We start from the raw sequence: 23,963 nt of genomic DNA on the forward strand, positions 1-23,963 counted from the left end.
CATTTTCGACTGTTGCAAATAGTGCATGAAATTAAAACAATACTTTTCAACGCTAAAATATGTGTCAACGGCGACGAACAAAATAGTTTTAGAATAATATCGTTGTTGTATTATACTGACGTAAATGATTTTCCCTGTCTCGTACCGTTTGTGTACCGCCTACATAATAATAATGTATAATACGTATAATGCTCAATATAATTTTGTTTACGTAGCATTCAATGTTAATCAGTATTAACTGTACAAAAAAAATTAATACATGATCAAGTAACAGTAATTTATGGATAATACCTATGAGCTTATATTAAATTATTTTTTAACTTTTATATTACAGACATTATATTATGTTTACGATAATATTGTTAGAAAATGTAATTATGTCAACGTGTGTTTCGCTCTTTCAGTGTTTATAATTTATATATACAAACAAACAATATGTCTCCGGTACCTAGGAAGCATAATATGGAACTATTGGTTGAATTAATTATTAGTACTTTATCATTTAATGATGTACGTCGTACGTGAACATGCATAGTTACGTTATAGGATGTTAAATTATGATTTAATATATTTTTCGTGAGGTTAAGAATTAACAACCTTTGAAATTTCTAAGACTCGACATTCAACGCGTTTGGTCGATAATACATATTATACACGTATAAACGGGCATGTAATTATAATATGATAGGGCGAATGATATTTTATATTCAACAATATTCGTTTGTATTAAAGTGTTTCATTTTAATTTATTTATCTTGTGGACTAATTTCCAATGTTTCGTTATAATCGTTTTGTCAATTATTAATTACTTATCCTTCATTTGTAGTTATAAACATTTAAAATTGTATGTCAATCATGGTTATTTTAAATTTGAATTAACTGTTTGTGCATTATATTTAAAATCAAAAAGTTTATTCAATTTAATGATAAAAATTGGTATTAATTTAATTTTGAAAGAACTAATTAACCAGTCAAATAAATATTATATTATGTAATTCATAACTGCAATTTTATATTTGTATACCTAAAATACAAATAAATAGAGACAGACATGCGTTAAAAAAGTTAAACTAAAAACACTTATAACTAGTAAAATTTCAATTTAACCGCTGATATTATCGAAATTGTTTTTTATAGATACTATATATCTAAACGAACTTCATTTTAAGCGCTTATAAAAAAATAATAATAATTCATAATATGTTTAATCAATAATCATATATACGATTATATGTATTAAGTTTATATTTAAAAGTTCATTAAATAAATGCGTATTTAGCAATAATGGAATTACCTCATTATACCTATTTAGATTTTTAATAGATGTTTCAGTAGATTTTTTTTTAGTATAGTCGTTCTATAAGCCACGTGCACATACGCTTTTATTATTTTTATTTTTTTATGATCGCGTTTGCACGTTTTTTTAGCTCTTCATAATAAAACACTTGCTCTAATTTTCCAAACAATCGCACACCTGTTGAGTTAGTATATATACAAATATATAATATATATATATTTATATATATGTATATTGTATATATTATACATATAAATTCTATGTTATAAAATACTTATGTGTATTAGCTAATTAATAGGTATTAATACGTATAAATAATTGATAATTTTTATTATTATTATTATTCTATAATATTATTAAATAAATTCTTCGTTTTTTTTTTCGTATACATTTACACATTTTCATCTTAACTTACAAGAAAGTATCCGATGTATGAGAAGAGGAGGAAAATAATTTATGCATGTATTTTTGGCGGAATTTAGATAAAAGACACTTTTTTATTATAAATAGTAAATACATAATATTTTATTTTTAAAATTTTCAATCTGGTTTCTAACTGTAGGTTTCCTATCAGCGATTACCGATAAATAATACAGTTGTAAGTACTAAAAAATGTAATCATTTATTTTAATTTTATACATACACAGTTTAATATTATTTAAATAAGATAAAATTATTAATTTAATTAATTAACAAAACGCTTAGGTTAAATCATAAAACCGTTGTTCTGAAGTCATTTATTTAGTATTGTGTACAATTTTAATTGTAAACCCTTCTTTAAAAATAAACAAAAACCGTTGAATGTATTTATTATTTATACTCAACTACTAATAACACTATTTTTATTTCTATTTCGTAGCATATCATATTTATATACCTACTTTATAATTTATAAATTAATTGGGAATATTAAAATAATCACTTATATCAATGAATATTTTTTATCGCTGATTTATACTTTCTGTATTGTAATTCAATATAGAAATTCAACAACAAAATTAATTGTATTAATATATTTTAATAACTCACCTTTTAAAAAATAGTAGATAAATAGATAAGTAATGTTAACATTTTATTGCAGTTAAAGTATAAACATTTGGACTGTATAAAAATTTAGAATATTTACTGGTGAAAGAACTCAGAGGGTGAGTAAAAGTTAACCATATTAATTAATTATATTATGAAGATTCGGGATGTAATATCTAACCTATGTGTAGACGTGGATGCGTACCACTATTCGTACTATATCTGTGATATCTGATTATCCATTAGTGTAATAAGGACAAGGGTGAATTATGCTACCTATATATCACAGGTATAACAGTAATAATAAATAATAAAAACCCATTCCCACGAGACTTCAGTGGCCTAGACTTCAATCGTGACCGTGTCTGGATTATAATAGCATGTGAGAAAGGGTGTCTTTAGATGCATGAAAAAGCTTGCCAATTCTGATCCGGTGAAAGGCAGCCAAAGTGAAAGGTACACTGGTGAAAGACCAGTAGAGTGAGACAGACAGGCATTGCAATCGGACCGGCAACTGTATATAAGTGCTTGTAGTGTGTATATATAAAAATGTGAAAGGATCTCTTGGTTGGTCGTGAAGGGTGAATGTGTCTCGTGTTATATTAAAACGTACCTGTAAACGAGAGTGGGTGACTGTGTTTCCGGGTGAATTTGACCTTGGCCCGGGCCATCGCTGATCTCCAATCAGTTTGAAACCCCAAAATCATTTGTAAAATTATCTATTATTTTCATAATTAGTTATAATGACAAATTATTTAGACCAGAGGTCCCCAAATTGTGGGTCGAGTAATGTTTTGGAATATTTGTGTATTATATATAAAATATTTAGCATTAGATTAAAAAATATAAAAATTGCAAATATAGCAAAAATAGGAAACAATAATTAAAGTCATTATAATGTTGTGGGTCATAAAAATTTCATTTTTCAAAATTAGTCGTGCCGTGAAAAGTGTAGTAACGACAAGACTTAGACTATAAAGTAGCTATTTAGAATATGTTTATTTCTAATTACTAACAATTATCTTCTACTTATGTATACTATCATTTTTATCAAGGGCGATACTCATTTTGTATACTACTATAGGTATCCTTAACTGCTGCAGGCATCTAAATTCAATTTTGTTATCTGTAATAAAATGTTAATTGATATGTTCCACGTATATTCTAATAGTACTTAAATATATTTTCTGTTTGTTATAAACAAATAGTTGATAAAAATAAAATGTCTTAATCATTTTAACAATGAATAAAATTTGTAAGAAGAAAAGAATGAATAAGTCCAGATGTATCTTTAAATATCTACTGATACTTAAAACCTTGATTTCTCAATTTTATTGAGGCAATTAAAAATAAATTAAGTCCTTATTGATCTTTTAGATTATTAGAATTGATTACTTTGATAGAATTATTGTACTTAAATATATATTAACATAAACTAAATAAAATTTTTTAACGATTAACGTATTATGTAAAATAAAAATAAAACTCATGTTTCACAAAATATTGGCTTCTATTCAAATTTACTGGTTTAAGTGGTTGGATACCGAATGTACAAAAAAAGTAATGATTCTATCTGAATTTGACCTAAAACCGGAATCAGTACAAATAATACTTTGAATTGTCGTTATTTTAACAACACGTTTTCTTTTAAATCAAAAAAATATAAATATATTCCATTTCCATGAGATCATTATTATAAAGTCAATCTATAATTGAACAACATAGGCAATTGTTAAAACCTTTACAGTACTTAGTATCAAAAACCCTACTGGTATCGTTACTTCAGTATGTGCTCAAGACGTTTGCGTGTAATAATATAAATTTATATGATATATTATTATATACAGTGTATTATATTATGTATAAAATAAGATTACTGCAGTATTAGCAGCACTGGAAGTTATCCAGTGATTCAATCACTCTAATTACGGATATTTTTCCATAAGTAAAACCACTTATTAATATTAATTGTTACAATATTAGTGTATTATTCTTTTATTATCGAGAGTCAATACAAGCATACATCAATACTAATTTTTACCATACATATATACTCGTATATATACATACAGTAATAACAATATTAGTCATTTTTGCGTATTTTTATACAAATCCGTTAATATTTATCATCAACTGATTGTCGTGGTCAACACGATACTTTCTTTTTTTAAAAAAAATAAATTTTACCCACATTGAATAAAAAAACGTTTTCCGCTTGCGTTTAGATATCTTACGTAAATTATATTTTAAGGAAAACGAAAACTCATATTCAATGGTGTGTAAAAACAGGTCACAGATGAGAAGCTCCATCCGCACCATATCTAAAAACCATAATATAGCCCGCTTGCAATGACGCAACTTGCTACCGACGCCGTTGCATCGTCGCCATTTGTTTGTATTGTAGTATATATTTTAGTCTTTTAACACGCGTGCTAATTTCACACACGCCAATATATATGGTCGTGTTTTTTGTGTTGATCGGTTATTATTTTTATATTTTTTGACAAACAAAATTCTATATCCGCTGACCTTATTTAGGATCAAGATTATAATAAAATATGATCAAAAATGTTTTGAATGAACGGGAAACAATAACAAAACAAAATTGTCGTCAACGCAGTATAATGTCAGTAAACACAAATTGCATAATCATGCCATATTGTTTAATAAAATCTTCGGTTTTGAAATAAAACTAAGCAACAATTTTAGATTTCATGTATAAATTAAAATCATTTAGTATTGTTAATTTCTAAACATTGATTTAATTTTTGCATTAAATTATTCATTACTTCAATCAAGTTATATCCATTGTACCATTTAAAGTTTAGTACAAAATACAAGTACATCAAATTAATTTAATAAATTTACATTACATTACATATTCATTTTGAATAATACAATGTATTATATTTAAAATTACACAGCGGATTATTTATAGAACAAAAATTTGCATTTAGAAATACTTTCTAATGTCAAGGTGAAGGATATAACCTTAAAAACGTGGGAGTTTCCTGCATTTTTAATAAATGTTCAAATACTTACAAGCAAAATATACAAATTATTAATTATTAATTATTACTTATTAATTTAAAAGTAATATCCACATTTTAATAGCATATACATAACTAACTATTTATTTTGAAGTTTTTTGGACAAAGTCGTTTTTCTATTTTCCGGAATTTAAAAAAAACTAGATTTTTAAAATGTAGAAAATTGATACCTCTTTGAAGCTATAGTGTATACTGTATAACAATAGTGTTTAACTATTGTTTATCAAGTTATCAATTATTTGAATTATTGCATTGATTATGCATTATTGAAATTATACGATTATCAAAAAACTCGGAAATGATATGTATAAAATAAATGAGTGTACCTTTAATTTCACAGAAGAAAATGAACTTAAGTCTTAAAGTATCCGTTTTCATATATCATAATATATTATAATGATTTATGAATAATATATAGTAAATATCAATTGTTAAATGATTTTCACTTACGAGTCATAACTTCGTTAGATAATATTAATATGTAACATGAACACGGATCTCTTGAACCATTATGATTATGTATATATATAATACATAAATATAATATAATATATAATGATATAACTCGTTTCTTTGATGAATACACGTTAACCGCACAGCTTAAGGATATTGTATATACAACATATACTTCACAAAAGATTACAATATTGGTTGAAACAAATATTCGGCGTTATCATCAGCTTTAAGTATGGTTTCTAATTTCTAAATGTTTGCACGCCTTCATTTTTCAAAATACACATCGTTACTATATATACTGTAAAATTGAAAATATGTAAATAATAAAAAAAAAACCGTTTGTCTGTATTATAATATCTATACTATCACTCGAGCAGAACCACACTTAAAAATCGTTCATCGAACATGATTACAGGTGTATGACCCAGTCTCGTCGTCATTTCTATGTATAGGTTCCTTATATAAAAACCTACTATGTATAATTTGGTCGTTAGGTAAATAATTCAAGAATTAAAAATAAATGTTTCTCGAGTGTATTTTATGTACGGGAATAGTGTAGGTACGATTTACAACTTTATGTACATTTATACATAATAATATGTGTCACAGCTGGTACAATACGATGGTTTTCAAACAAACATATACGAACAAATCGCATCACCCTACGTCAGCGGCTGCCCTATATAGACGCGCGCGGCGGACGTTGGCGCCGGCGGTGACTGATGCTAATGATATTACAAGCAGAGCCGCTCCTACCCCCCCCCCCCCCGAATTCGTGCAATGCGATTTATCTAAAATCTACATCCGATGTGATAGATGGTTCGTTGGATAATGATTCACCAAACACGCCCACCCTTATTTTTTCGTGTTTAATAACAATGAATTAGTTCAAAACTTTTGGAATGTTCAAAATACAATGTATATACTTAGGGACCGTGTTTTCAAATTCTTGGGTTTTTTTCCGTCACCCGTGGCGAACTACATTCTGTTTTTCAAATGAGAACCCTACCTCCCGTTTCTTTTTTTTTTTTTTTACGGCGAGCGTCGTGATTGGTGAACCGTCCTGCGCCGCGTCGGCGTTAATGGAACGACGACGTATAATACAATATGATGTCTATGTAAATTTACGCGCGAGTGGTGTGTATTTCGCGTTTTTCGCGGCGGTGGCGGGCGCGACCCCGAAAAACCCCACCGAAGGGGAGCCTCGGGCAAACGAGATAAGAACATATAATAATAATAATAATATAACGCCTGTCGTCGGGCGGGTGGGGGAGAAATATCGCCGGCGCGGCCGTCGCCTTCGGGGGCACGGCGGTAGACGACCGGACCGGTGGCGGCGACGACGACGACGGCGGACACGCCGCGCGCTAGCGGCACTCCTGGAATGTGGACGGGAATGCGGCCGCCCCGTTGACCCGCGGCCGGTATGCGCCGCGTGCGCGGTGCACAACGCGCGTGCGTGAAAACACCAGTTCTGAATGAACACGCCGCGAACAGACACGCACGCGCACTTAAACATATATGTGTGTGTGTGTGTGTGTGTGTGTATGTGAGTGAGTGTGTTTGTATATATCTATATAGGTACAGTCATATCGAAATACGTAATATTATATTCGACAGGTGTGAATGACCTAGAGTGACTTCCTTCCGTTTCTTGTTGTTCGTTCACCCCGCTCGCTCTCGTGCGCGTATTATAATATATATATATATTATTATATTATATCCCGCCACGTTATGATAATAATATTATATTATTATATGCTCCCGTCGGACGATCACTCGCGTCGCAAAAAATAAAAGACTTGTCCTTGAACGTGTACGCGCGCAGCACGGATCACACGATCGCATATCGTTTTACTATGATCGCTGCAACGCGTGATGTCTTCTTGTATAATATTATCGTAATAAATAAGCGTCGTACCTATGTATATTAGGGGTAGCCAACAAGTCGATCACGACTACCGTTATGTAATTTTATACATTTTTTTTTTTTTTTTTGGTTCATCAAAAGTCCTTAAAAATTGGCCACCTCGGGTATATGACATGACGTATTGATAAGCACATAATAATATGATATCCGCAGTGGCGTGGTGAAGATTGTTTTTTTTTCAGTCCTGTATTGCTCCCTCGACCAAAACGGTATAGATGAGTCAAGGGTGGTCGATCAGTGATATTTTGAAGTAATGAACTATAATAATTAATACAATGTTTAAGAATTATATTTTATAACTTTTATAATTCTTATCGTGGTCCATGATATAACTTACAAACAGTGCAGAATGTTGTATTATGCTTCTATATAAGTTCTTGTCTGTATTTAGGTATTTAGTGCATCATCGTTTATCTATACATAACCTATTTAAGCCACATTCAGAACATTCCACTGCCACATATTTTTAGACATATGATAATGTTCACAATTTTACTATATTTATAGGATTTTTCATACAATTACTATAATAGTATGAATGAGAAGGATAGAGTGCAACGGAGTATCAACACAATAATAAAAAAAAATATATTGTAATATTAGTATATTACTTTACTATATAACTGCAATCCAGTAGATCTTTTCAACTTTTTAACTATTCAAAACTATTCAGTTATTTGTTTATTTGTATATATCTAATTTAATGATAATATCAGATGGAATAAAAAAAATGAAACTAAAATATAAGTAAGTACTGATTTGATCATAAGTGGGTGGTGGTGGTAGATATACCGAAAATTTCTGGGCCTCACCCAAAAAAAAAGTGTTGTATACACGTCACTACTCACAAATATGTAGGCATATACGAGAACGCGAAAACTGTACATTGAGCATAGTATTATCATTGTCTATATAATACTCAATGGTTTATAATAATGTACAATAATAGCGTGTACGAGTCAGTCGACGTGTAGGCGAGTGATTATAATAATAATAATAATATATTCATGACATTTTTCGACAAATACTTTTCGTGTTTTTCTTTTCGCGTAAATACCGCAGTGGTGACTTAAACCATTCGTGGCGCATGTTCGTATTTTATAGTATGTACAGTGTACACCACGGTCTTAGAATAAGACATAAAAGGTGTACACTAATACATAATATTTATAATATTTGGATTCTTCCCGCGTTAACGTATGTAAAAACTAATCTATTATTTTCGTAGTTGTAAATCGTGAAAATTTCCGAAACAAAAAAAAATGTAGACCACGGCCCACACCATTTACCATAATATGATTATAATTTGTAATATTATGCTGCACTACCTAGATGAATGAAGTAGGATGTTTTCGATTATTTCCCATTGTGTTTATAAACATATGGAATATTTGATTTATAATGTTATCTAGTCATCTAAAATATGATACTCACTACCTTATATAAAGATTGGCTTTGTAATGTTACACTATTCGTTGAACATCATGTCACTTGGTTTTATGTGTGAGATGATTTTTAAGTGGATTCGCGAGTTAAAACCCTTCTTAGAATTTTCGCGGACAAAATTATGGTATCGAGTCTTCTGCAGTCAAACGTCCACTTAGTGGTTTAATTATTTTAAAGGTCGCTTAAACAAATTACCGCCTCGGATTCGAACAATCGAGAAAGCAAAACCGGTTTTGAACAAATAGGTTTGCTTGCCAATCACTAGACGGGAAAATTGTCGGATACCGGTCAGAATTTGTTCTGTTCTTAATTTTATAACCATATTCTATAGTCTCCATCAACGATGTCTAGACACCGTGACTTTCGTCTTTTCATCATAACGTGACGTTTTCATGTAATTCCGCAGTTTTCAAATCGATTGACAATAATCGATACATATATTATTGTTATTATTTATTTTTTTTTTGGAACTATTAACTCGTTACACGGTTATATTGAGGGTACGCAAAATGCAACATTTCTTATTTAATTTATTATACAATTAAAAAGACTGTTCAAGTGTTAATCCGGGAAACCTATTTAATATATATATATATATATATATATATATTATATCAGTTTATTAATTGTTTATTTACTATATGTATACCCAGATACCTATTATACACGTTTATACATTGTGTTTTAGTTCATATTGATATAAGCGCGAGCATGCGATATTGTAATAATTAATATGTACATTATCCGCCAATCGTTAAAATATTTGAAATAATTATGTAGAATGTAGGTACCTATATTACAGCTAGAATACGCATTATGTTTAATACTACTCTAATTATTACACATTTTAATTAAAGTATCTTATTATGGCTTCTTAGGGTTTATGCACATGAGTCAAAAACTTTATTACGCGAGACTGTAAATTGGTTGAAAAAACAGTTAATTTTATTATTGCTGCAGCTATATAACATCTTTTAAATAATTATTGAACGCAAACTTATTAATTACCAGTAGTAATTACAGATCGCTATAGAAGTTAATGAATTACTTACAGTTATAAATTACATTTATTAATGTGGAACGATATTTTTTAATATTCTTATTTCCCTTTCGTCCTTAGCTGTGGATTAATTATAGACATTTTAAGTCTTATTTACTGTGTGAAATACGTTTTATAATAATAATGTCCAAGTATAATATTATAGATAATGGTATAATTAAATTATTTTACCGGTAGGTAATACTTAATTTACGCACTGTTAAAGCTGTTATCAGAAGAAAACAATTTATTTCCTTTTTAATTCAAAATAATCACTGCAGTTTGCTGTAGTGTACAATACATCGTTAAAATATGACATCAATTATAACTAACATTAAAATTAAATTATACCTTCAGCGCATATGCCAATTTCAGTGAATATTACGTAAAATACAATATTTTATTTTAAGTTAAACTGCATATAATAGGTACATAATATTATGTAAATTCAATAACGTTAATGTCGTCTGACAGTGATGCCAACCTTGTATTTAAAAATTTTCATAAAATATTTACCATCCTTTACATTTGAGATAAAATGCAAATTTTATACGTAAGTACTAAAGCATGAGAAATACTCATCACATACAAAACATATTATTGTATTAAATTATGACTGGAACCGGTAATGGTAATATGTACAAAATATAAATGATATTTGTGTAAGTATTTATTTTGAATAATCCGGTTTTATATGAACAAATTCTAGCATATTCTCTTCTCCTTGGAACTTATTAGTATAATATTATTAGCTAAATTAGCTAAAATGTCACAGATTATACATGTACAGTCGATATAATTTTGTTGCCAATACGAGTAGTTCTATAATCAAACCACTTGTTCCAACCGTTTTTTTATTCATTTATATGTTTCCATGTACAGTTGCTGCATTTATTAATTTTTATTTCAAATAATTTAAAATGAAGTGGCAACCATACTTGTTATTGATTTATTTTATCACTATTAAATTGTATTTCTAAGTTGATAAAGACAAACTCATTATCAATGGTAACTTTCCATTTTAATTATTGCACATAATATATATTATATATGTTTAAGATATCAAGTTGATTATTATTTATTACTATTACATGTTTAATTTTCCTCGCGGCGTGGATTGCATACCTAGAATATAAAATAAACCAATTATAATTATTTTACACTAACAATCGAATAAATAACGTTTATAATATAAAAATCATAAAGTACTTTTATATAAGTATATTATAGTAATATTGCATTCAAGTATATTTAAAATTTAAATAACCATAATTTAACTTTAAGAGTGTTTGGATCTATTGGACAAAAATTCTGAAATTAAATGTTATACTAGGTAATAATAATTTAAAAAAAAATAATTTTTAAATTCAGTTAGGTTAGAAAGTTTATTTTTTTAACAATTTTATTTTTATTGAAAATTCTTCAATGCTTAATTAAATGGATAATTAAATTGATTTTTATTTTCACATGGATAATGCTTTAATTTGTATTAAAACATTAAATTAATTGATCGGTTCTAATCTTTTATCCATAAAAGGTAGGTACTAAAATTAATTTAACTAATTTCTATTCAACTCATCAAGTGATAAATAAAAAAAATAATAATCAATTACACGATTCATAATATATAACAACTTGTTAATGTTAACTTTGTAGACTACATTGAGGTATAAATTATTATGTATTTATTCCAATGAAATAATATTTTTTTTTTTTTTGCTAATAAAAGTATAATACAAGTAACCAAAATTATTTTCGTGTGTATGTATTTATATGTGTAATATCTACATAATATAGGTTACTACTTTTAATAAATATTTAACAGCGACTTTACAATCTATCATTATACAACCCGCATATTACTATATTAATTATTAAGCTATCGAAAATTGTGGTCGAGAGGTAAGTGACAATCAACGGTAAACCCGCTTGGTTTCCGGCACCAGAAGGAATCTGATTTTATTGAAAGAAAATATTTTTTTTTTTAAACGCTTTTAATTAGTACGTTTAGAGTGCTGTTAGAACGTTTGATAAGAATCCATACGGTACATTTGTGATTTATTCCAATATTAAAACTATAGTTGTAATACCTACGCGCTCATAAATATAGCACTGTTAAATATATATGTACGATGATAAACCCTCCGCACGTTATGTCTATTTGCTTATTATAATTGGTAATTAAAAAAAAAAAAAAAAACCATTAAACCATTGGTTAGGTACATATAATATAAGAATAAAAATTATTATTTTACCATGCAATATAGTACGTAATAATAGTAATAACTAACAAATATGTTTGTAGAAGGTTAATTGTTTCTATTTTTCCCCGTAAAACAATTAAGCCATATCGATACCGGTGAAATCGACTGTGCGTTACAAAACAAATTATTATTAAATAAAACACATTATTTAAAATTGAGTACCTAAATATACAAACACAAAATAATAATAAACTATAACTCATCAAAATGTAAGTTAAATCAGGAAAGATGAATTTGTCAATTAATGAATTGTTGTTTAAAAATTTATAATATAATAAAAAGATAACGAAAAGTATATTATTATTATTGTTATTGTTGTTTAAGTACGTATGCAAAGGCAGAAATGTCATATGGCTATTATAGTGATAAGTGATAATTATTGATACAGTTTAGAGCTATACATATTTGAAACACTGGTAGTATTTAAATTTTATACAGCATAAATAATATATGCATATATCATATATTTATAATTTATATAGGTACATTTTAATATTTCGAGAGCATTTTATTAATGGCATGACGTCGACCCTACTAAACATAAGTATTTACGTTTATTATTTCGAAAAGTTATACATTTTTAAAAAATATTTTTTATATATAATTTGATGCGAAACAACATTTTTAAGTAGTGGTTTAGTATAACCATAACCTATCGGCCTAGTTAAACACTACTTCGCTCGTAAAATCATTAGATAAGTAGGTACATATAAGTAATTAATTACTCGATCGAAAATCGATTTTTATGTATCAAAATCTTTAAATAATACTTTACTTCCGATTATGAGTTTCAAAATATATATTGTATTTAAATTATATTATTTAAAGTTACGATAAAAAAATTGTAAAAATAGAATTATTTTTTTAAAAACCTTGTCTTTAAAGTGATATTAAATTATGTTAAAAAAAATTATTCTTCGAAGTAATAAGTGTAAACACTTACTAAACCATCTTGAATAGTATAATAGTATAATATTACTATGCATTGCTTTTAACTATATTAACTTATCTATATTGTTATCTAGTATCTACGTAACTATATAAATTATAATTTAAGATAGTTAAATTTTGTAATTATTTATGCTTTTATATATATATTTTCGAGTGCAGCAATGGACTAATTAGTAATTTAACATTTGAACCGGTTTATTTGAAAAAAAAAATGAGCACAATAATGTACTTTACCGTTGTGTAGATAATAGTTTTATTAAATATGTATAGGTATATACAAATATTCTTTATTGGTTCTATATGATCTGAGAACACAATATCAGCTATATTATACTGTACAATTCTGTAAGTTATTTTCTTAAACTATTCGTTTGAAACCGTGAGGATTATTATCAGAGAAAGATTTGAAAATATGACTTGAATTTATGCCCTATACATAATATCGAATTAAATAACTCCGAGACGGCTTTTAACTTTTATCATAATACATTTGTTTTTGTTATCGTTCTTAATTAAAGACAATAATTATAAACACAGTATTTATAGTTTTGTCGTTTTTCAAAACAAAGTCCTGTTATAGAAGTTATGTATACATTAGTTATTACTCATAGTTTATGTCGACTCAAACGTATTTCTGTATATCTCAATCGTTATAATCGTATTGTTCATCGTAATCATGTACACATTGTACACACATAATACCTATAAAGTATAGGTGCATAATTGCATAAGGGTAAAAGTGCGTATGATACATTATAATATTAAATATTAATATACGATTATAAAGTAAAAACCGTAACACGACCGATGAATATATGAGCACTCATATATTATATACATGACACGCTGATATCGGTATACGCATAGTATTACAGAGGCATACAGCCTGTAATCGACAGTGTGTATAATAATATAAAACATTATGTAGACAAATCTCTGTCGGTAGCGCGCGACGGTCGTATTTCAAAAACTGAAAAAAAAAATATTTTCCATATTATTTTTCACTCAGTGTTACCTATACTATAATAACCATGATAGGTACCTATAATACTATTATATTCGTTTTCGCCTGATCGTTTCCTGGACAAGCGCGCTTACACGCGGATAATGTTTTTGCCGTTTTTTATGCTGTTATACATAATATTATTATTATGATATATGTATGACGCGTGCGTGTTTTAAACGATTTGATCCTCTTCTGGAACGAATTCCCGTTACGCAGGATATCAAAACTTATATGTATGTATAGAATAGTGCACGGTGATAACAACATCACTACCGGTTCTGCTTCCGTTACGGATAAGGCGACTGACTAAAAAAAAAAATGATTAAAAAAATAATAAACGAATAAAAAATAAGAAAACGTCGTCGTTGTGTGCCATGTGCATAAAACAATACCGGATATGATACTTAAATAATATACAATATTATAAACGCTTCTCCACCCCCACGCCGGTGTTTCGCGACCATCGCACCAGGAACTCTTTACAAATTCAATTACGTCTTATTATTATTATTATTATTTATGATTACCCACTACTGCAGTATGCGATGTATATTTGATACATAGAGTAGACATTGTTGTTACACATAAAAGTATTTTTTATCGTTATCGTATGATATATATTATTATATGATAATATATTAATATCCGCGATAAAAATGGTGCCATGGTAATTATTGGTGAATTTGGTGTTTATTCATTATTGTATTCCCGACCCTTATACTTCAAAATTAATGTGTTAATTATTATTAGTTGTTCTTTTATCAATAACGGAATCAGTTGGTTTCAACTGACAATATGATGTAATGAATAATACGTTTCGTACCGTTTTCTGTCCCATATTTTATCGTTTGAAATTATTAATTGCATTCAAGTCGTAACTATTTATGTCTCGTACTATATATTATTATATAATATATCACGATTTAATTAACACTTTATGTTACAGACAATACTATGAAATTGACTGACCAAATAATTGAATGCTATCAAAAAAAATATTATATATGATGCTTAGCATCATTTCCAATGATATATTATTTATGCTTAAAAAATAAAACACTATAAAGTTAATTTTATAAACATAAGTTATTCGGTAATAATATATAATAGTACCTATACGAATGAACGCAATTCAACCAGCGTATATTGTCATCATTAAACCGTACCTACCAATATACGCAAAGCTTAAAGTTCCGATTTTTAAATGGACGAAATGCGTGGCATATAATTTAATATTTGAAGTACTTAAAAACTACGCCGCTAGCGCGCGCACAATCATTACATACGTATTAAACATAATAATATGAAACAAATTAGCCACAACCATGCCTGCCTACGCCCTACACCTCTAACGTCATACTATACGTTGATACTCGTTGACAATATTTGCATAGGTGCCAAAAATATGTTTTCCGTTTTTTTCTCCTATGTTCGCGAACAATTTATAAACCTACATGGCTTTATAATAATATTTTAATGTATATAGGCGTGTAAAAGCGTATTTAAATATTGTATCATACATATGAGAGCCGATCAATCGCATTGGGATTTACATTTTATCCTCTAAAATCACGAATTTTATGCTAAAAGTATTTTATTTATTACCATAATATATATTATATTATAACGCGTATGCTTATAACTCGCATTATACCTATTACATTATACTATGACTCGCTATAGACGTAACTTAAAGAAGACTCGTTCACATATTTACACTCCAACCCCTTTATCATAACCACCATACGTATTCATAGGCATCCTAAGAAAAAATTGTTACACAAATTTCAAATTTGGAAAAATCTCTATTATTTTAGAAACTATTGAACGATCATTTTTATATACGAGGATGATAAAATAAATTATAAGATCCACTGTAACGCAGGATAGATTAAGTGATTTATTTTACTTTTAAATATAGATATCAAAAATGATTTTCAAACAAAATTAAAAACTACCATATAATATTTTTGAAACTTTTTTTTTTTATTAGACAGACTAGCATCAATTTGTATAATTTATAGGTACATTTTCTTGCTGCATTATAAATAGTAAAATATAAAAAGTATTATTTTTAATAGCGTTATTAATTTATTATTCATTTTTGTTTAAATTATTCTAGTAATCGTAAATCGGAGGAGTAATAGTTATAAGGGTGTGTGGAGATGAACAATTTTAAGACTGTTACAGTAAAGGGCTTTAACTCCTGGAAAAACTTAAAAATTCAAATTCACGATCCTCGTGTTTCTCGTCCAATTCACTCTAATGAACAATTCTTAATACCACGTGTCGAAAATACAGGGTACCATATTATTATACGAGTACTAAAAGTTACCTAATTTAAGTTCTCATAAGTCACGTGCGTGCTCATAATACTCGTATATATATGTATATATATATATAGTACCTTCGTAGATACTTGCTCAAAACGTATTTTTGTTTTCTATGTAGTCTATATTATATACTTATACGTCATAGTATGAAAAATAAACCTGATATATAAACCCAAATTATGTATGACGAGACATGTTGGAGACCGCGTGAGGACAAACATCATAATTCCACCAATCGCCATTTTCGTCACATGAATTTTGTAGTATCGTGTATACCAATTTTTTATACCTAAATATGTTTTTTTAAACCGGGGTGAACACGTCTGTAAGTCGCAGCTCTGTCCCGGAGGGAAGTGTCCTAGATTCTCTATATAATATGCGACGTGTATATAGGACTGTTCACTGTATAGAGTGTAGAATATAATACATTAGTATGTACATTTATATGGACTTAAGTAGAATAACTTCAATGAATTCGTAGAATACGACATTTTGATAAATATAATATCGGCGTATAATTTACTACGATAGTGCGTGCGCGATTAAAACCATTATAGGTATATGGGATTTTGCATTTCTAATAAACACCGTTGCCGCTACACCGCTATTTGAAGGTAGGTAACTGTAATAGCGGACGCCACGCCGCCGCCGACATCGCGGTAGTTATAGGAAACGATTTGTGCCGGCCGGCCCGGAGAAAGGCAAAGAACCGGTTAATCGAGTGAGTGAATATTTGGCAAGGGCGTGGCTTAAAGTCATGTACATTATACATAACTATAAAGCCAATATTATATTATAAATATGTATATATATATATATGTATATATATCAACTTGAATTTAATGTATACATATATAAATTCAACAATAGTGGGCGTGCGGTGATACATATTTATCCCGGTATATAATATTATATATATATGTTTAGATACAGTGGTGGTTATTGGTGGTGTACGGTGAAAGTACACACACACACACACACACACACACACACACACACACACACACACACACATATTATACTCATACTTAACAACAATAATGCAATAATATGCATTGTATGTACCTATCTGTGTGAGCGCACGATCAAACGTCGAGACCATAGTGTAGGTGTACCGCGAGAAGAGAGCGGAGAAAGGCCAGACGATTGCTGCAGACTGATGCATTTTATCCGAACAAATTTATTACTATATACATATTATATTTTTTTAAATATTCACGCCACATTTCCCACCGTCGTCGTCGCCGCTGCAAAATATATCGTTATGAACCGAAATCGTGTATCCCGAAAGTATATAATCGTTCTTTAGATGTAGGTATCTACATATATATTATTAAATGCCCATATATTATGCATAACAGTACTCTACGCCAATAATACTTATGTTCGTGTAGAGTGTTGATTAATTATTATGTTGATCGCTTTACGCTATGTAGTATTCTCACAATGATGTACATCAAATAAATGATAAATTAGTATTTATAATATTTATTTTATTTTATGAAACGGCATATTATGTTTATTTATGGTTTTTTAAAAAATACATGATTTGTAGCTTATTATTCGAGTATTCGAGCTCAGAATTTGGTCTTTAAAGTCTCTTAGTATATGGTTTAATGTATAAAATTTCGAGTCAAGTCCACTACTTTATATACAGGTGTATATAATAATGTAATGAATTTGATGTGCAAAGCGTCTTTTCACATCAATTCAGTCTTCACATGACTATTAAACAGGAAAATTCCCACGAAAATAATGTATTAATATGTACGTAGTGCGAACGTGGTTAGGATGCATAGGCCACGCGTTCAATACAGTAAAGCCAATATAACCCGAGAAGGTAATGAAGTTTCGAGTAGTAAAATATGTATTCGTTTGATATTCATCGACATGGACATGGAAGAATTCCAAACTCAGTTGGATGCCAATTAATGCAAAGTTCTGTAGAGATTATTTCATACTAAATATTATCACATTATATATACTTATTTTTTATACAATACTATTCAAAACATACTCATAAAATATCGAGGACATCTCTTAAAAAAATATTCTGATGTATTTCAATGGGTACATTAAAAAAAAAAATAATGATAATAATAATCAGAGTTATACATTTTTTGCAGCATTATATATATTATAAATTAGTATAAAGTATAATACCTACATAAACTTAAATTTTATTTAGTTGTTGAAAACTGGCAAGAGATAATATTGTATAAGAATACATAATGAATTCAAAAAACTAGTTTTTCACTCTGTTCGGATAAGCAAAATATTTTATATAGTATAGGTATATACATAATGTCAACTGGAAACAAGCTAAACAAAAATCGAATAGCATTAAATTTGGAAATTCATGATTTCGTGTACTCTACGGGATCATTTAAATCATTCGTTATGAAAAAAGTGGGTAACTGTTGGATGCATATTATAATATGTACTAAAAATTATATATTATATAATATTAATATGTTCAATATTTTGTATAGTACCTAATATCATAACTGTACAATGTACAATTATGTACATAGACTAAACGCAATTTAAATTACCTATGTGTGTAATAATATACTTTAATTTGTTGGCTATTGAAGATTATACTAAACTAGTTAGATTTTTATTCATATTTTATTGTCACATAATGATTTTACTTATGTCCTCGTAATATGATAAGAAAGTAATATTATCAATAATATATATTCTATAACGGTTTAAATAATAAATATTTAATAACTGTAAACAGTTATTAAAGCAGTGTATATTATATTCATAAAAAATGTTATATTAATATGTTTAAAAACAATTATTATTTGATATCCTATAGCAATGGTCATGAATTTATGGTATATACGCTTCCGAATAATATTATAAATTTTAATATTATTACATACCAAAATATCACTAAAATATTATATTATTTCATTGTGCTTTGAAATGTTGATTTAACTTCCTGCCTGTAAAATATTATCATATTGTTTTCAAAATACACCCATAGCCAATTTGTAAATACGACGCGATAATATTTTCAAAACACCACAGTAAAGTTATCATTTGGATTTTTAAAACTATCCACACCATTGCATGTATATTTAATATATTGACTTTAAAATTCGTTGTTTACTTTTCGTTGACAAAATACATGTTATTTTTTCTATGCGGTTGACTCTGATATGTTTGCGTCAAAATATATGTAGTAAAGTTATGACATTTTCACATTCAAACATCACGTACGGTTTCCCGTAAGGGGTATTATTGGTTATTAAATTTTAAACGAGGTCAATAACAATATAGATGAACAATTATTATATTATATCGACAAAAATGCATGTAAGTTTTTTTATACAGCTATTAACGATATAAATTCGAGTGAGCGTCATGTCATATTATGCATCGCATGTCAAATTAAATATACTGACAAATTATTAGAAGTTTTCCAATGATGTTTATTCTTCGAGTATATGCGGCCGCGGTGGTTGCACCACTCGTTCGTGCGTCTAGTGAAAATTTCTCCACTTTCTTGGTCGATAATGATAAATAATAATAATAATACATCGAATGTATCTTAATAATATGCATCGATGTATCATATTATTCGATTGACCTTATAAGTACACAGGAAAAATTAATAGTAAAAAAAAAATAATAATAATAGGTAATAATAAACCCAGTCGCAAATGTCACGTCAATCGTTATTATATTTAATATACCTAAATATACGTATTTCTCTTATTTGATTTTGTTCTAACTCCACGGACCCGATAGATCGTACCTATTTAGGTACCTATATATATATATATTCCTAAAAAACGAACAATATAATATTATATTTAATCAATTAATTTAGATATATACTATTAATTATATATACGAGTTATACGGGTACGACCATTATTTTTAACGTCAGCTGTGTTTGTGTTTCGCAGGATCTCGGCGACGCGCTGAGGGCCACAGAGGACGCGTCCGATTGGCTGATCGGCGGAAACGGCCGGTCGAATTCTCACGTGGTACTGCACGACCGTCTGATGACCGACGCGCTGTTGGGCAATGCCCCTATCAAGGCCGAACACTCGTATTGTACCACGCACGGGTCTAGCGAATCGCTGGACGCTATAGGTGAGTCACGTCGCCGCGCATCATTCGTCGCCGGGTTTCGTAATTCGCCATATATATTATTTATATTATTATATGTATATACGTATATAAGCCCGGCGTAAATGGCGCATTCTTCGCCGCATTCCTGCAATACTCTGTACCGTGGAACAATATATAATAACGATAATAATGTAATGCATGCACTCGCCGTACGGCGCGAGAAGAACCGTGAACCGCTTTTGGCGAAGAGGGGGCAACGGCCGTGAGTCATGGAAGACAAAACCCGTTACGTGTTCTACTAAAAGAAAATGGTCATTTGTTTTACACACATATAAAAAATATATAATATTATATACACGAGTTACTGCACGACGACGTGCCACTGATGATGGGGGACTGTTCCTCGAGCAGGAATGTTCCCGGAATATTTCGGAAACGTTCCCCCTTACGCCTATATAAAATAGGTGTAGATACGCATTGGAAATAAGTTAACTTGTACCTACGATGACTTATAGACAGTATATACCTGTTGGGAAAACGATGCTTTTATTTCCGTTGCCAAAAGTTTACCTATATATAGGTATATTCTTATAAGATATTTCTCATTAAAATTATTTAAAGTAAGTTAAATTAAAAACATGAGATTTCTAGTTTGAAATATGGACAACATATACAAAAATTATAATTGTATCCTGATAATTCTCCGGTCTTATAACTACATATATACTCTATATAATTATATACACACCTTATAATCTCGTAGGTACTTGGAGAGAATGTCAACCTTTCATTAATTCCTGTAGAGCAAATATTAAATGCAATTTGTAGGTATAATCTTGATATACATATATTGTACTCGTATAGTACTTAACTTAATTCGGTAAAATACATGATACGTTATTGATTGTCCGGATTGAATGAAGATAATGTAACCCACCACTACCTATTATACATTTAGTTTTGCCCACAGATTTCAGAAATGACTAGGAATAAATATAATAAATACATTAAACGTTTATGAAATTGACGTTTTTTATTTTTCATAGCCATTTCATACATTTTATAGAAACCGTAATGAGTATAAATATAAATTTATCTATCATATACACGTGGTGTAGTTTAGTATATACCTAATTGTTTAACGAAAAAACCACCAAAACAGCGGTAGTATAAAATAACATTTTTTTAATATTAGGCAACAAAACCCGATCTATTTAATTCTGTTTACTTTTAGTACCTACCAGTTGTAAACACATAAAATGACATGAGGGATAAAATAATTTTACAAAAAAAAAAAAAAAAAACGATTTTGATGATATTCCGTATATGCTTTTATATCATATGTTTCTCATTGATTGTCATTTTACGCTAATATTTTTATCTTTTGAATTATTATATTTTCAATTAGATACTTCCCTGAAAAACAATATTTAATTAATGAAAAAACTCTTAAAACTCAATCTCTTTTTCACCCCATACCAATAATACTTTAATAATTGCAATATAGTACTAAAATATTTATAATTTATATACCAACTACATATTATCCACCCAATATATTAAGGGATGTCAAAAACAATGAATGATTATTTGTTATCTACATAATATTTTTTAACAATTTCTCATGTATAATATATATATATACAAATAAAAGTGTATTCCTTTTTAAGATGAAATTAAGTGGATTGATTTATAATGGACGATTACATTTTTTTTTCTATTATATAATAAATGAAATACAAAGTAACACAATTTGTATTGTTAATAATTATGAATATAAATAACTTTTAGATTTGGACGAAGATAGCAGTCAGGACGGAACTTGTAAGCTAACGTTTGATGAAGTTAGATGTGATCGTACAGGTAATATCGAAATGATTAGTATCAAAGAGGACTCAACTTCAGTAAAAGATGAACCGATGAGTGACCAGGAATATGTTGAGACTTCTTCTTGCCCACCATCACCGTGTTCTGCTTCAGACGATACGCCCAGACATTATGGCAAGGTAATATTAAAAGCTAACGCATTTACATTATACACTATACAATTTATTGTAATAACTTTAAATCGATTTTTGAACCGGACCTACTAATGTATTTCGAAAATAAACCATTATTTTTATGGTTATACGACTTTTAATGACTCAAATAAACATTTCAAAGAATAAAATTATTTATTTTCAAAATTATAATTTGACAAATTATAACTCAAATTAGCATTTTCGAATAATTAAACATGTATTTTTTTATTTATTTTTTTTTATACTGTATAGTATATATTTTTTGTACTGTATGCAGAATTTTTAATATTAAAAATTTTAAGTATTAAATGTAATTATAGAAAATGATGTAAATTGAATAGGTAATTAATGAGTCAGCGTGTATTAGGAGTATATTAGATAATATAGTCTATAACATTATTGACCATTTTTTTAGACAAATTAATCTTGTTTGTTCAGATATAATATTAAAAATATATGTTGATTATTTTTTATATAATATACGAACAAGTATTGAGTGCTTTTAGATTTTTGAAACTCGAAAAAAACAATAAGTAGATAAGTACAGAAACATATTTAAGGCTATTTATTTTAATATATACGTATTTTCTAATCAGATTTTCAACTAAATTAAATTATCATTCTTATTTATTTTATTAATAATTAATACTACATTTAGCATGATCAATAATTTACAAACTATGTTTGTATTACTGTCAATGTTAGTCCTATAAATTTTTAAAAATAGAAATTTAAAACATTTATAATTTATACACCTGGAACATTTTTAAAGAGAAACTGAAATCTAAATGATGTATAGTATATAATATTATTATTACAAATAATAGTTCCAAGAAAATCATTAAAAAGAGAGAATATGATAGATATATTTACAATTTTTTTTTATATACCTAAATATAAATATACAAATATTACCATATATAATATACATATATATATTTATCTACCTTTATTAATTTTCATTTACATATGTAACTAGCTCCCATTACTGTAGCTACAATAAATAGTATAAAATGATTACGTCATGTTTCCTGATGTTCGATAAATCA

General features: G+C 28.3%; 1 protein-coding gene across 1 annotated transcript in view; it reads left to right on the forward strand.

Moving 5' to 3' along the window:
- LOC114129834 (cyclic AMP response element-binding protein A-like) overlaps positions 1–23,963 on the forward strand; it is a 42,934-nt gene that overhangs the window by 13,578 nt on the left and 5,393 nt on the right. The window contains exons 2-3 of the mRNA XM_027994678.2: positions 20,725–20,914; positions 22,685–22,899. Of these exons, the coding sequence (XP_027850479.2) occupies positions 20,725–20,914; positions 22,685–22,899 (405 nt within the window). The remainder of the gene's footprint in view (positions 1–20,724; positions 20,915–22,684; positions 22,900–23,963) is intronic.

This window comes from Aphis gossypii, chromosome 1, assembly GCF_020184175.1.
Source record: "Aphis gossypii isolate Hap1 chromosome 1, ASM2018417v2, whole genome shotgun sequence".
NCBI lineage: Eukaryota > Metazoa > Arthropoda > Insecta > Hemiptera > Aphididae > Aphis > Aphis gossypii.